The sequence below is a fragment of the Meyerozyma guilliermondii genome, genomic scaffold (genome assembly GCF_000149425.1).
Source record: "Meyerozyma guilliermondii ATCC 6260 scaffold_4 genomic scaffold, whole genome shotgun sequence".
NCBI lineage: Eukaryota > Fungi > Ascomycota > Pichiomycetes > Serinales > Debaryomycetaceae > Meyerozyma > Meyerozyma guilliermondii.
The window spans coordinates 147,984-161,226 of record NW_001809797.1 but is presented as its reverse complement, the minus strand read 5'-3'; the positions used below and the strand labels follow the sequence as shown (position 1 = coordinate 161,226).

General features: G+C 47.3%; 9 protein-coding genes across 9 annotated transcripts; 5 read left to right on the top strand and 4 right to left on the bottom strand. All coding sequences in view use genetic code 12, as the record gives it.

Moving 5' to 3' along the window:
• Nucleotides 1-979: 979 nt before the first annotated feature.
• PGUG_03351 (uncharacterized protein) lies at nucleotides 980-1,498 on the top strand (the record flags this gene model as incomplete). The annotated part of the gene is made up of 1 exon (XM_001483920.1): nucleotides 980-1,498. The coding sequence occupies one exon, from the start codon at nucleotides 980-982 to the stop codon at nucleotides 1,496-1,498; it is 519 nt and encodes a 172-aa protein (XP_001483970.2).
• PGUG_03349 (Zn(II)2Cys6 transcription factor domain-containing protein) lies at nucleotides 1,456-1,974 on the top strand (the record flags this gene model as incomplete). The annotated part of the gene is made up of 1 exon (XM_001483919.1): nucleotides 1,456-1,974. One exon carries the CDS (start codon nucleotides 1,456-1,458, stop codon nucleotides 1,972-1,974), a length of 519 nt encoding a protein of 172 aa, XP_001483969.2.
• PGUG_03350 (uncharacterized protein) lies at nucleotides 1,506-1,970 on the bottom strand (the record flags this gene model as incomplete). The annotated part of the gene is made up of 1 exon (XM_001483918.1): nucleotides 1,506-1,970. The coding sequence occupies one exon, from the start codon at nucleotides 1,968-1,970 to the stop codon at nucleotides 1,506-1,508; it is 465 nt and encodes a 154-aa protein (XP_001483968.2).
• Nucleotides 1,975-2,092: 118 nt separating the features above from the next.
• MED14 (Med14p) lies at nucleotides 2,093-5,005 on the bottom strand (the record flags this gene model as incomplete). Its single annotated transcript, XM_001483917.1, has 1 exon — nucleotides 2,093-5,005. One exon carries the CDS (start codon nucleotides 5,003-5,005, stop codon nucleotides 2,093-2,095), a length of 2,913 nt encoding a protein of 970 aa, XP_001483967.2.
• Nucleotides 5,006-5,467: 462 nt separating this feature from the next.
• On the bottom strand, nucleotides 5,468-7,189 carry PGUG_03347 (serine/threonine protein kinase; the record flags this gene model as incomplete). Its single annotated transcript, XM_001483916.1, has 1 exon — nucleotides 5,468-7,189. The coding sequence occupies one exon, from the start codon at nucleotides 7,187-7,189 to the stop codon at nucleotides 5,468-5,470; it is 1,722 nt and encodes a 573-aa protein (XP_001483966.2).
• Nucleotides 7,190-7,744: 555 nt separating this feature from the next.
• PGUG_03346 (uncharacterized protein) lies at nucleotides 7,745-9,247 on the bottom strand (the record flags this gene model as incomplete). Its single annotated transcript, XM_001483915.1, has 1 exon — nucleotides 7,745-9,247. The coding sequence occupies one exon, from the start codon at nucleotides 9,245-9,247 to the stop codon at nucleotides 7,745-7,747; it is 1,503 nt and encodes a 500-aa protein (XP_001483965.2).
• A 145-nt stretch (nucleotides 9,248-9,392) lies between these two features.
• On the top strand, nucleotides 9,393-10,460 carry PGUG_03345 (uncharacterized protein; the record flags this gene model as incomplete). The annotated part of the gene is made up of 1 exon (XM_001483914.1): nucleotides 9,393-10,460. One exon carries the CDS (start codon nucleotides 9,393-9,395, stop codon nucleotides 10,458-10,460), a length of 1,068 nt encoding a protein of 355 aa, XP_001483964.2.
• Nucleotides 10,461-10,537: 77 nt separating this feature from the next.
• On the top strand, nucleotides 10,538-11,515 carry BUB3 (Bub3p; the record flags this gene model as incomplete). Its single annotated transcript, XM_001483913.1, has 1 exon — nucleotides 10,538-11,515. The coding sequence occupies one exon, from the start codon at nucleotides 10,538-10,540 to the stop codon at nucleotides 11,513-11,515; it is 978 nt and encodes a 325-aa protein (XP_001483963.2).
• A 227-nt stretch (nucleotides 11,516-11,742) lies between these two features.
• Nucleotides 11,743-13,212, top strand: RMS1 (ribosomal lysine N-methyltransferase; the record flags this gene model as incomplete). The annotated part of the gene is made up of 1 exon (XM_001483912.1): nucleotides 11,743-13,212. The coding sequence occupies one exon, from the start codon at nucleotides 11,743-11,745 to the stop codon at nucleotides 13,210-13,212; it is 1,470 nt and encodes a 489-aa protein (XP_001483962.2).
• Between the last annotated feature and the right edge of the window lie 31 nt (nucleotides 13,213-13,243).

The following is a 13,243-nucleotide window of genomic DNA, read 5'->3' as shown; positions in this document are numbered from 1 at the left end:
TGATTGATTGGATTGTGCGATGCGACCGATTAGGCAACATGTCAACAGCCCGCGAACGGTGCGGTGCACGGGTGCACCGGTGTTACTCACAGTGATTTCGCACTTTCTCAGTTTCGCAGTTTACAGTTCGCGGCCGTTTTTGCCGGGGCTCATCGCCTCCGACCCCGGATATCGTCGCACCCACACACCCGCGCACGGCGGTTGAGCCTCAGACTCAAACATGACGTGCGATGCTAATCGCCGAAAACGGAATGCAAACTCACAACAAATTTTGTCCTCGGATGATTATTTGGTTGTATTGGCAAGCTCGAGTGATCTACGAAATCGGTTCATTGTGGCAATTTAATCAGAAGACAATTTAAAATTCTCCGCACTGACTCCTCATGCCCGTAATTTGTTACTCCGAAGTCCGACACAGCATGTGCGCCCTTAGAGTAGTGTGCACATGCCGCGCCGGATTTAGCTGGCCGGGCGTTCGGATGAAACATTCTCCGCACTCACGCGACGAAACTGAAGCCAACGAAAAAAGTTGAAGAGACTAGAACTGTTGACTTCCGGCTATGCTCACAAATCTTCGGGCTATCACATTCAGTTGGTCCCATTTTTCATTTTCGTCCTCGGCACTCTCGTCCGATTCCACCCGACACACCCATACACCAGTTCCCCTCCTGTTGCACCCGAGGCAAAATGACTGTGAGTCGCCGAGGTGTTCGGGTATTGAATTGCATGAGATGAGCGAAAAAACAAGAAACGAAACAAATTTTGTAAATATAGTGACTCTCTTCATCTGATACAACCCTTCAGCTTAACCCTTCCTCTTACCCGTTTCCCTCTTTTTCTTCTTCAGCCGATTCCCCTCCTCGGACTCGCGGCTTCGCTGCGGCTCGGTTCCGCAGCGGACTTTCGCACCCCGCGGAGAACATCAATATATATAAATGGGTTTCCCCGGCCAACTTTAATTATCTACATCGGCTGGACCATGTCAAACGATCTTTTATGTTATTCGATAATGAATCAAACCACCAGGCCCCTGGCTCAAGTGGCTACTATGCCACTTCCTATGGTTGATAAAATACCGCGTATGTCGTCGGTGGTACTTCCTCCTGTCAGTAACTTGACGGTGTTCGATCTGCCTTCCAAGTTGACAGAACAAAATTTGCAACAAAATTTGCTAAACTTGTCGCGGGCCGCCACTTTTGCAAGCGTAAATGCAACAGCATCTCCAATGCGCGCAACTAACGCCGCACTCACAGGCTCTGCAAATTCTGGTCGTTCTGATAGTTTTGCATCGTCGGCATCTTCTCCATACTCCAATGAACCGTCGTCGGCTCCAACATCACCAGCATTACCTTCATCGCCCAAAATGGCCATCATTGATTCTACAGGACACACCAAACGCCGCCAGCGACTCGGTCCGTCGTGCGACTCGTGGCCGGCTGCGAAAAGTAAAGTGCGATGCCGATATCTTGGTGCTCGCCAAAACCCCGCAAGAAAATGAACTTTGCTCACATGAAGGTGTCGTCGACCCAGATTAATAACCTCTTCAACAATAATACTCCCATCAAGTTGGATGACGACTCGTTCATCATTGTCGCGAACGAAAAGGTCATCAAGTTCACCCCATGCAAATCATGCAGCGCCAAGGGTCTCCCCTGCTCGTTTTCCAAAGGTTTCACCAAGGAAGACATCATTCTCAACTCCAAAAAATCAGAGTCAACCACCCCGCTCAAATGCAGAACTCTGGTATCCAAAGTCACCAAGCCGCGCATACCAGAAGCGGTCTCTCCCGTGGCTGCAAATTTGGCAGTTTCTGTCGCAGGAGGCGCTGGCGTCCTTGCTTCCGCAGGCACCAGCTCGAGAAAATCGTCGTGCAGCTTGTGCCGCCGCCGCAAGGTGAAATGTGTGTATAATGCCTCGGCCAACAAATGCGATGGCTGCTTGAAAAAAAGCACCAATTGCTCGTACGACATATAAGACCGGTTCAGGTCCAGTATTTAATAGAATGGCACTATCGACTCAGTATTAGAATGACACTATCGACTTCGTATTTAATGACACTATGTTGGTCTATATTGGCTTATCGGTCTTATGGCTATCGGTCTATATCTCTCATATCCTTGACGTAGCGTGGAAAACACTGCAGAACTGCGGTGAGAAGCTTGTCAGCCAACTTGTAGTCCACCAAAAATTCATAATTAAGCTTGACCAATTCTGCCCGCTTCAAGTTCTCCGACACCTCAAAGTCGTTGATGGCTCGAAATATCATTTCAAAAAGTTTTTTGTGTTTCAAATTCTTGTGGTTGGCATTGTCCCTCAAGGACATCTTCAAGTAAAGCTGGCGCTTGGCAAATTTGTTGACTCGGAAACAAAGACAAATGACAATTTTGTCCTTCAAGATTCGCTTGGGCGCATTGGCACTAGTATACTTGATGTAAAACACAAATTGAATATAGTTCAACTCGCGGAATTTGACATCAAAGTCAAGTCGACGCACATTATTCACGAGCCTACTCTCGGGAACTTTATCCAATTCCACCATGGATTTCTTGACGGTGGAAATTGCTCGGAATACTGGCGCTATGCAACGAAGATACTGGACAAGCCCAACAATGCAACTATCTTTTGGATGGGAAAGATACTGATTGATAAACGTGAGCACAAGCTGGATTTCCGCCTCGATACCACTGGAAACAGTTTTGAAGCTGGGCACCCTCTGCATTTCCGCAGCTCCGGTATCGCTTTGTGGGAGCTTGATTTTCAACACACCGAAAATATCGTCAATATGGACAGAGATGCCGTCGGCCGAATAGTCGACAATCTCAATGTTCCATTCGTTGAGAATCGTCACCAGAATGATGGATTGTTTGAGTTTGTTGAGCGAGTTGAAAAGGTTGGAAAGTACCTTACTTTCAGCCGAAGTGGCACTGTTGTTCATGGTTCCAGAGAGGTCAACAGAGTCTGTAAGCGTAAACTGCCTTTTGCCATTTTTGTGGAAAATCGACAATCCTTGTTCGCCGGTGGTTGAGAGCTCAATTCCTCGGAGTTCGCCCATTAAAAGAAGCTTCATGTGGGTGGAATTGTGGTGATGCATTAAGGTGATTTTGAGAAATATGGTGGTGGAAGAACTGGCAATTGGCAAGAGAGTTCCGTCGTTGTAAAGCGCTATAGTCAGCGAGTACAATTCGGAGGAAGATGTACCACGATTGACTGTTTCTTGCTTGATACCAGGTTCAGTTTTGACATTGTCACTGGAGAGTCCACCAATACTCTCGTCCACATCGTTGACAAAGCGAACTTTTCTTTGCTCCAATTCCTCGTGGACAATATGGTCAATAATCAAATTGGAACAGCGAGTAGAAAGGCTGCTGAAGAAGTTGTAGTCTAGTTTTTGTGACGAAGCATTGCTGGCAAGGCTGCGCAGCCATTGGATCCGCCAGTCTCCTCTCACCGACTTTATACGAGTAACCCACCACGAGGTGTTGAACGAGGTACCGCTGCACAAAATGATGAGAAACCACGAAGATGGCCAGTTTTTACACCGGTAAAAATGGAGTCGTTGCAAGGCGGAATGCGATGATTTAGTAGTAGAAGAACCACCAAATGGTTTCATGATTCCTGGGCCCAACTTCGCAATCTCAACTTCACTCAACTTGATTATGGTGTTGTGGATCCATTCTGTGGTAACCAATCGGTTATGGATTTGTTGCGAGAAAGTATCGAGACGAAGTTGAAATATGCTAGCAACGACATGCGAAATGGTGTCTGTTTCTGATACGAAAGTCTTGGATTTTGCAGAAGGTGGAGGTGCATTGACTCTGTTGGCGCATTTGCTGTAGAGTGGAGAAGGTTCGCAAAAGTAGAAGAGTCCCGTCAAAGGATTGAGTGCAAATAATGCCAGGGTTTTTGGCGCAACTGAAAGCAAAAGTTGGTGGGGAGTAAAGAGAGTTACCGAAGAAGATTCGGTGCCAACCACATCCACGAGTTGATCGTATATCTGCTTAATGAGAGATTCGGTATGGCGATTGGCTACCACGTTAAGTATCATGTCCAAGCTAAGCACAGACCCTCCAGAAGGTCCTGCTCGATCGGCAACTTCGATATCGTGGTTTTGGTAGTGGCCGTTGCGGAACCATCGAAGGCCCAAGCTGTTAGAACGAGTAACTCCCAACTCGATAAAAGACCTCCAGTTTCGGGAGAGGTACTGCTGAGACCAGTAGTTGATCACGAGCATCAGACGATCATCAAAGTATTTGTACTGGACAGAACCCTTCCATTTACTGATGGTGCACAAGTGGGCGAGTTGGCGGGATAAAAGGTATAGTTTGAATGCAACGGAGTAGCGGTGAAGAAGGTTGTAAAGTCCCTCGAGGCCGTGGGCAAGTAAGGAAGCGTTGGCAGCGTGCTCGAGTTTTCTTAGTGCCGGGGGAGGGAGCAGGGTATGGGCAATCGAGTCAGACATTCGCGACGGTCCGGACGAGTCGTCTTCAATTAAAGTGTCACCATCTGAGCTTACGCCAAACAAAAACTTGAAATCAATGAAATAGTATGGCGATTTGTAGTAATCTTCCGCCGACTCGACAATGGTATCGTTTCCCACCGTCACAGAAACCTCGAATTCTCGCGGCACCGTGAAGTAAATTCGTCCGTCTTTCACTAAATAGTCACCAAAACGAGCCGGTAATGTGTCTTCAAACACCATACGGGCCGTGAGGCAGATATTGAGGTCGTGGATGACTTGGAGGGGTTCTTTGAGGCAGAATCGGTCGCGGTGGAGAGGTATATGACGGTAATTGTGGGCGGGCCTCGAGCAAACTTCTAAGGCGTGGGAATATCTGCGTTGGGCACTGAGCGCCCGAGTACCCGTTAAAGTTCGTTTAAGTCCCAAATCCCAACTGGTCAAAAAAGTACTCTGTTGACGGAGCCAGTTGAGAAAGATCGATGAGCTTCGACACGTCTTTGGCATTTGCTGCCCATTTGACAAGCGTATAGAGCTTGATGAAGTCATGGCGAAGGTCTATGATGGTGGAGAGAAAGCCTCTCTTTCTATTGGGGTCGGTTTCAATGTCTACGGTGGATGACAAGTTTTCGATGGTGGTTGTTAATCGTTGGTATGCGTTTTGAGCGTAGAAAAAAAGAATCCTGGATAGGGGAATCATGTTGGATGTGATGTGCGGGATGGCAGGAACATTGTGCTTACTGCCATTTTGCCCAGCGGATGGGTTTTGACCCAGCTGTAGTTCCATGCTGAGGTGGAAGAAGAGAGTTGAGTTGAGTTAGTGCGGGCATGTGCAGGAAACAAGAGAGACAAGGCAGAGAAGAAAAGAAGAGGTAGACAGAATGAAAAGAAAAGGTTGAGAAGAAATGAGAAGGCAGATAAGAAGTAGACCAACTGATCCGGATACTCGAGATTAATCTACTTTTCAGTTTACGTATAATACAATTCATTTTACAATGACGCCTGCAGCGGCTATCGCCAGCTTGGAGGTACACAGTCCATAATTGGGCAGCCAAGGAGATCGGAAACAACCACACGCCGGTCCTTACGGACAAGGAGCTGCTCTACAATCTCTCTGAGCTCGGCAATTATGTTTTTTGCAGCACCAGGTATATGGTCGTCAGATACCATTTCGAGCACAGTATACCAGTCCCAACTAAGCATGGCGATTCGATGGGCTGCAGTATTCTTGTTTCGGCGCCGCTTCAACACCAGCGGCGAGATTCCGTTTTGCGGAGCAATATTGGGCGGCACATCAAACGGAAGTCGGTTTTCCAAGAGCGCATATATCACCACTCCGACGGCCCATGAGTCGGTGAGTTTTCCGTCATAGGGGATTCCGAGAAGAAGTTCCGGCGATACGTAGTCCTGGGAGCCACACCGGGTGGTAAGGAATTCACCGGAGTACCGCAAACGACGAGAAAGTCCGAAATCAGTCAAGTTGGTGAAGCTGTCGTTGGTACAAGTTTCAGACATCAATTCTTGGTAAGGAAAATTAACCAATATGTTTTCGAGCTTGATATCTCTGTGGACAATATCGTGCGAGTGAAGGTGGGCCACAGCGCATATTAATTCGGCGACAATTCTGCGAATGACCGTCCAGTATTCGACGCTGCGAGCCTGCGATGTCCGGTGCTGGTGCTGCATTTGGTACAAATTACCTCCTCGGCTGTATGTGAGGAACAAGAGCTGCTCGCTGTTCTCGCGGACTGCGTTGTAAACCAGGGTAATGGCCGAGGCGGAAATTGGAGCGCCGGCTAGATCGAGGTCTGGGTCCAGATCGCCGTCGTCGCCAGATCCCAGTTGGAGTGGAACCGACACTGAGTAATCTAAAAGACCAACTATGCAAGGATGATGAATTGAGTTTAAGGCGTTGAGTTCACGGCGAATCACCGCTTTAAAGTTGAAGGTTTCTCTTTCGGATGTGAGAGGTACATGGACGATTTTCACGGCAGCACAATCGTGGGAATTTTCGGCATTGATAGCCAACACCACAGTACTGAAAGTGCCGCTGCCAATATCTTTCTGGTAGATGTAGCGGGCACCGTTATGAGGAGCCACGTACACATCGCCGGAGCGAGATTTGGGTGGTTGATTTTGCAACGATTTATCGTCGTTTTCAGTCCCATCTTTTGGAGGCGGCGTGGCTTCTGTGCCTGTGGAAGCCATGGGCGTGCTAACTACACGCTGATTAGTGAATACCAGTGGCTGGGCTGCCAGAGACCCTTCCAAGAGCAGGCTCTTACGCACCAAACCCGTTGGTTTGTACTCCGAGATCGCTCTAAAGTTCTTTGTTTCTCGACTCAATGGGTTCATATTGCTCTCCTCGTACACGGGCGACAGCGTGGATGGGCTGGTTGACGTGACAGTCCCGGGACTTGACGATAAAATATTGGAATGGCCTGAAAACGTAGATGAAAACAGACCCTGTTTTATGATAGGAGTAGGAAGTTTTGTGATTCGATCAAACGTGGCTGCGGTGGGAGTATCGGGACCCAGGCCGGAACCAGGGCCCAGGAAGTCAATTGGGTCATCTAGGCCTTCATTTAGTTGTTCATTTTGTGACGAGTTTTGGGCTTGTTGTTGCAGCGAAATCAACACTGAAAGTCCAAAAGGTGACAGCCTTCGTGCAGGAGGTGGTGGTTTCCTGTAGATTCCTTGGACATCATCTGGAGTTGGGCTTTGGCCGGTCATATTGGCATGGGCCCTTTGCACTATTGTTAAAGGAGTTGCGCGATGTATTTTGACGTGGGTGGGTGCAGGAGGCTGGCTAGCGCGGGCTGGCACGGGCGCGTTGGTAGCCGCGCTTTGGAGCCGCGCTTTAGTGCGGCTGGCAATGGGTGCAAATTAAAAATAGAAAGCGAGTCGAAAGGTGAGACAGTAGTTGAGGAAACAGATGAAAAAGTAAGAATGAGAGCCAGTAAAAAGAAGAAAGGTAAGCTTATAATAAGATGATTCTAGAGGGGAATTGAAAAGGTAATGGTGGAAGAAGAGTAGAGGGAAGATAGCAGAAAGAAGAAGTAAAGCAAGTAAAGCAGAAGAAAAGTAGAAGGGATGGAAGAAAGGAGAAATGAACTGAAAACAAGTAGAGTATAAAGGGAAACAAAAATCTATAGAAAACTCGGTTCAAGAAAATTTATTCTTCACTCACTCTATCCATTATCATTGTCCTTATCATTTATTGCTAGAACATTACTCATCCTTCCTTTCATATCTGATTCATCCTGTTTCCTTCATCTTCCCGTCCTCCTACATAAACCCCTCGAGTACCCGAAGCGCAGACTCGAGTCGCCGGATTCCTATCTCGTACCGTTGTTCATCCACCAACATATCCAGCGTCAATCTTGAAAGCGAGTCCACTATTTTCTCCACCAATTGCTTCTGTCTTATTGGAAGATTAAGTTGGGTAAACTCTTCACCTATTACTGTGCCATTGGTACTCTCTAGTAAACTTATCAATGTCGAGTAGGTGAATGGCTTGAGATGCGATTTGGAGGCATGCGACTTGACTCGCTTTTTTGTCTTTTTCTTGCCTTTGTTCAAGTTGTGGGTACTGTCTTTGACAGATTTGACTCTGGCTGGCGGATTGACTATCACCGGTTCCTCAATGTCATAGTAGTCGTTATCATCTGGAGGATATGGAACCGAATGGTCTGTAGAAACCGAGTGTCTAGAGTTCCATTCCTTGGTTGGACTGTGGTCAGATTCAGGACTGAAGTTCTTGGATTTTTCCGCATGCTGTTCAGACTGTTCCGGATATTGGTAAGATTGCTCCGGATACTGTTCAGATTGAGAATCGAGGTGCTCAGATTCTGGTCTAAATTGCTTAGATTGTTCAGGACTGAATTGACCAGATTGTTCAGGATACTGCTCGGAATGCTCAGGATGCTCAGAAGGTCCAGGATTGAATTCATATCGTTCAGGACTAACCTGGGATTGTTCAGGATGCTCAGACCGTTCAGTTTGAATTTCTTCTCCAAATTCCTTTCCCATGCCCTGTCTTATCTCCTGGCTGACCACCCGTGCCCTCTCCACGTCCGTAGGTGACGGTCTGGGCGGCAAGAATCGATCACCAGCCTCCAATAAAGGACTGGTAGTATCGGTCGTCTTTCGCGAGTGCGAATATTTGGAGCTGGAATCGTCTCTACCTTCATATTTCTGCTCCAAATCTCCAGCACTAGCAGCGCTGGCCATAAGTTTCTCAAGGTCTTCAGTGATAGATTGCAGCATCGAATGCTGCTGTTTGTGGCCTTTTTCCGTAGTGGGCAGATCGATATCTTGTGCAGTATAAATTCCACTTTTGGGACGTCTCGAAGAGCGCGGAGGTACTGGTGCTTCGACATTGGTATTGTAGCTCATATCAGGCAGTTTCTGCTCCGGTCTGCCCTTGACTGTGGGGAGCTTTCCAAGCTTTATCGAAGATTCTGATTGCAAATCAACCCTATTGACTTCGCCCAGATCCCGCTCCACTCGAGTAACCGTCACTGGCTCAGCGACGTCTTTTTCTCTACCAGAGTACTCGGAAAGCGAAGACATATACGAGTCTCTTGCGGAGTGTTTGGTGGGTGGAGCGTGGAAATCGGAAAATGGATCTTTCCTTGAAGTTTTGGAACTTTTGGACGCTCTGGAACTTTTCGAACTTTTGGAGCCTTTTGAAGAATTCGATTTATGAGATCCAGTTGAACGGTGCCTACCATCTGGCCCCAGAGTGTTCAATTCCTCTGAGGGAGCATACGAAAACTCGGATTCCATGAATAGCTTAAAACTTAAGGTTGAGATTGAAATGAATCAGTTGTTTCGCAGGGATGTTTATCATTGTCCCGATTAGGAAAGCTAATTGGGTACAGGTCGAGATTGGCACATTTTTGCATATGCAGTAGACGCTCGAAAATCGTTTATGAAGTATGGAGGATACTTCTGTCGGCCTCCGCTAAACACCGAAACCTTCGTTCGTCGGCTCGAAAAGTTTGCAGTGGAGCATCCTACAGGCTCTCATCCAAGTGCTTTGGTGGATTGTATTGTTGCGGCACGCCATCTTCAACAAAATCACCATCGAAAACCTCACACAATTTCCACAAAATGGTCTGATTTGTTGCAATTGAGACTTGTGAGTAACCATGAGATCGAAACCAAGCTCTGGGACTTTTTTCAGAAGCACAGAAGTCAAATCGATGCAAATGTGGCTTCGAGGTACTTGCTTGAGCACCCCCAACCAAAGGTATCTTCACGAATTATAGATCTAGCGTCTACTGTAGCAGAGCCCAGCATTACCAGAGTGGCATTGAGGACGTTGCTACATCAAAAAGACTATTCAAATAGCTTCAATTTGGTGGACAGAGTCGTTTGTTCGCACCGAAGTTTGCGCACCGGAAGACAAGAATGGTTACGCACGATGATGGTTTCACAAGCAATTGGTGCGGCGTGGGGCATAGCAGAGGCGTCTGTGTTATCTGCGGAGTGGTCTCACTTTTGTGTGTCGAATATGGCGCTTGCTGGGTGCCTTGCATTGGGATTGAATTTGGTCCAGAATGGAAGTGGACTTTCCCGGGTCAAATGGAGACCGTACATGTCCCTGTTGTACAAGCACATGCACCGGGAGGAGCTTGAAATGGTGAATCGCATTGTGACCCATTTCGAAGAGCATAATGAGTTGAATGTTCGCAACTTTCATGTCAGTGAAGCACGACAGAATACCCCTTTAAATATCTTTTCCCACAACGATATGATACTTGAAGCCCCACAATCAGAAATTGAGCAAGAAGGAGTCTCAGAAGTGGTGAAAGTACTGAATATGATTCGGCTTGAAGTTCAAAAGCGGAAAATGGTGATGGGTCCAGTTGACGAAGAAGTGGATTTTCTCGAGTTTTGGCAGCGCCACGGTGATGGGTTTCAATGGGTGGAGCCGGACCAGGACCCGGCCGAAATCAGGCAGTGGAAATTGCAAGAAGCAGAAAAGCACAATTAGAGCCTTATTTGCAACTTTGCGGCGTGCATACGGGATCGCACTCAAATCGCGAAACCAGTTGAAGTTTCTCTTCACAAATGCCTCCCAATGCATTCACCAAATTGAGCTCTCCCGGCGATTTGGGGGCTGTGACAGCACTTGCCTTCAATGTGGCAGCCCAAAACTTGCTAGTGGCGTCGGTAAATACGGGTATTTTGTTATATGACTGTAATCAGTACGAACGACAAGAGACTCAATTCCATATCAACAATGTAATCCTGAGCATGGCGGTGGATGGTTCCGGATCCGTTTACGTTGGAACCGATACCGGCGCGGTGGGATCTTTGGATTTGGAAAACCTGAAGTTGTGGGAAATGGCTGATGAACTTGGTGTGTGTTCGTCTTCCCCAGGGCTAGATGCAGTAGCGGGAATGGGTGTAATTGATTCCAAGTTATTTGCAGCCAAGTATAACGGCAATTTTTTGCAGCTAGATCCTCGGCAAGCCAAGGCAGTTCAGCTGGTAAATCTTGAGCATAAAGTGTTTGCGATGGACGTTTCGGATACCTATGTTGTTTTGGGAATGGAGGCCCACAAGGTGCATATATACGACAGCCGCAAATTTGACCAACCGGTGCAACGGCGAGAAACCGGACTCAAGCATCAAACCAGTGATATACGGTGTTTTCCCAATGGAAAGGGCTACGCTCTAGCTACCATTGACGGCCGGGTAGCCGTGGAATACTTTGATGTTTCTGCCGGGGTCCAAGCGCGAAAGTATGCATTTAAATGCCATAGAACCGGTGGTAAAAACGAGTCCGAAGACACCGTTTATCCAGTCAATGCCCTCGAATTCGACCAAAATCACGATTCCATACTTTATACTGCCGGCTCAGATGGTGCCGTGTGCACTTGGGACTGGCATGGCCGCCGGCGAATCAAGCAGCATAGCGGGTTTTCTGGCGCTGTCACTAAGATGCAAATTTGCGGACCGACGTTGGCGGTTGCTGTGTGTGACGACTCGTACCGGGTGGGGAAAAGAGCCACGAGATCCAGCGAGTTGTATGTTATGGGGTGAATTGCCGAATTGCGACGAAGTTGCAATTCGCACAAATATTGCACCCACTATTCGCACCCACTAAATTCCCACTGATTCGCACTAATTTTCGTCGCGAGAATTCGCAATTGTGCATCGCATCGCATTTTATTCGCAGCTATCAGTGGGCCCACTCAATTAAACTTTAACTACCATTTGTCTGCATCATCGCCGCAGGGTCCCGCCTCGAACCCACCACCTCCCTCACTATGCATTTTGAACCGGCTACTCGTGAATTTGAGCAGTGGCTCGCTCGCCAGAACATCACCATTCTGCCCAAGGTTGCTATAGCAGACCTACGCCACCAATTCCAGGGCAGGGGGTTGGTCGCTACCGAAGATATAGTGCCGGAAGAAGAGCTTTTTCTGATCCCTCGACTGTCGATACTCAATGTGGAAAATAGCCAGTTGTTGGTGGACAAACCGGATATTCGTGATAATCTTCTAGCGTTAACTCATTGGGAACAATTGACCATTGTGCTTCTTTACGAGCTAGAAGTGCTCAAATCAAAGTCTCGGTGGGTTCCATACTTCAATGTGTTGCCTATCAAGGACACCGACAATCTTGAGTTCAACCAGTTGATGTTTTGGACCGACGCCGAATTGAAGTTACTTTCTCCCTCGCTAATCGTGGAAAGAGTGGGAAAAGACGTTGCCGAAGGCGTGTACGAAAAGCTCTTTCCCGCCTACGTATCGCAACAATTGCAGTTGCCGGAGCTTGCGGAAGTTACACTTCAAACGTATAACCAAGTGGCATCGATAATCATGTCTTATTCGTTTGATGTCGAGAAATTTGACCCGGAAAGTAACGGAGACAGCGATGAGCCTATGGACATGGAGAACGCTGAGGAGTTGCTTGAGCTCAATTTTTTCAAATCGATGATTCCTTTGGCTGATACCTTGAACGCAGATACAAAACTCCACAACGCTAGTCTTGTGTATACACCCGACTCGTTGGTGATGATAGCGATCAAACCAATTCCTAAGGGAAATCAGATCTACAACACCTACTCAGATCACCCAAACTCGGAGATCTTGCGACGCTACGGTTATGTTGAATGGAATGGTTCCGAGCACGATTTCGGTGAGGTGCCTTTGTCCTTGATAAAAGATTATTTTGTGTCCAGGGGCCAATTTACCGCAAAGTATGTCGACGAGCTTCTTTCCATCATGTCGCAAATCGTAGACAACGATGAGTCGGGCCGCTGGGCTGACATCGTACTTGATTCCTACGATTGTTTCGTGAGTCGGGAAGTCATTATTGAATTCATTTTCATCATTCAAGTACTCACGGTGCTTGCTAGCATTAATTCACTAAATTCAATGGAGCACTTGAGCGACGAGTCCAAGTATCAGCTCGTTTCCCGTGTTTTCAAAAAGTGCTACAAGTTGATAGAATCAGGAAAGTTGACCAAATGTTTTGAGCAAACCTACAAAGATATTTTAGATCTCCGCTTGAAGCAATACCCAAAAGCTGCCGCTGAAGAATTCACCAGCGACCCCAAACACGACCGAGCCAGTTTAGCGATGGCGGTTTTGAGGTCGGAATACAAATCATTCAAAACCTGTTCTGACACCAATGCCGTTTTTCGCAAGGGTGACGTCAAATACAGCTTTATTCTGGATGAAGCCTTCATTAAAAGTATCGTGAACAAAAAATTTTTAGATGAGCTCCATTAATCACTGAGCTAGAGAAATGATTAGATTGGAA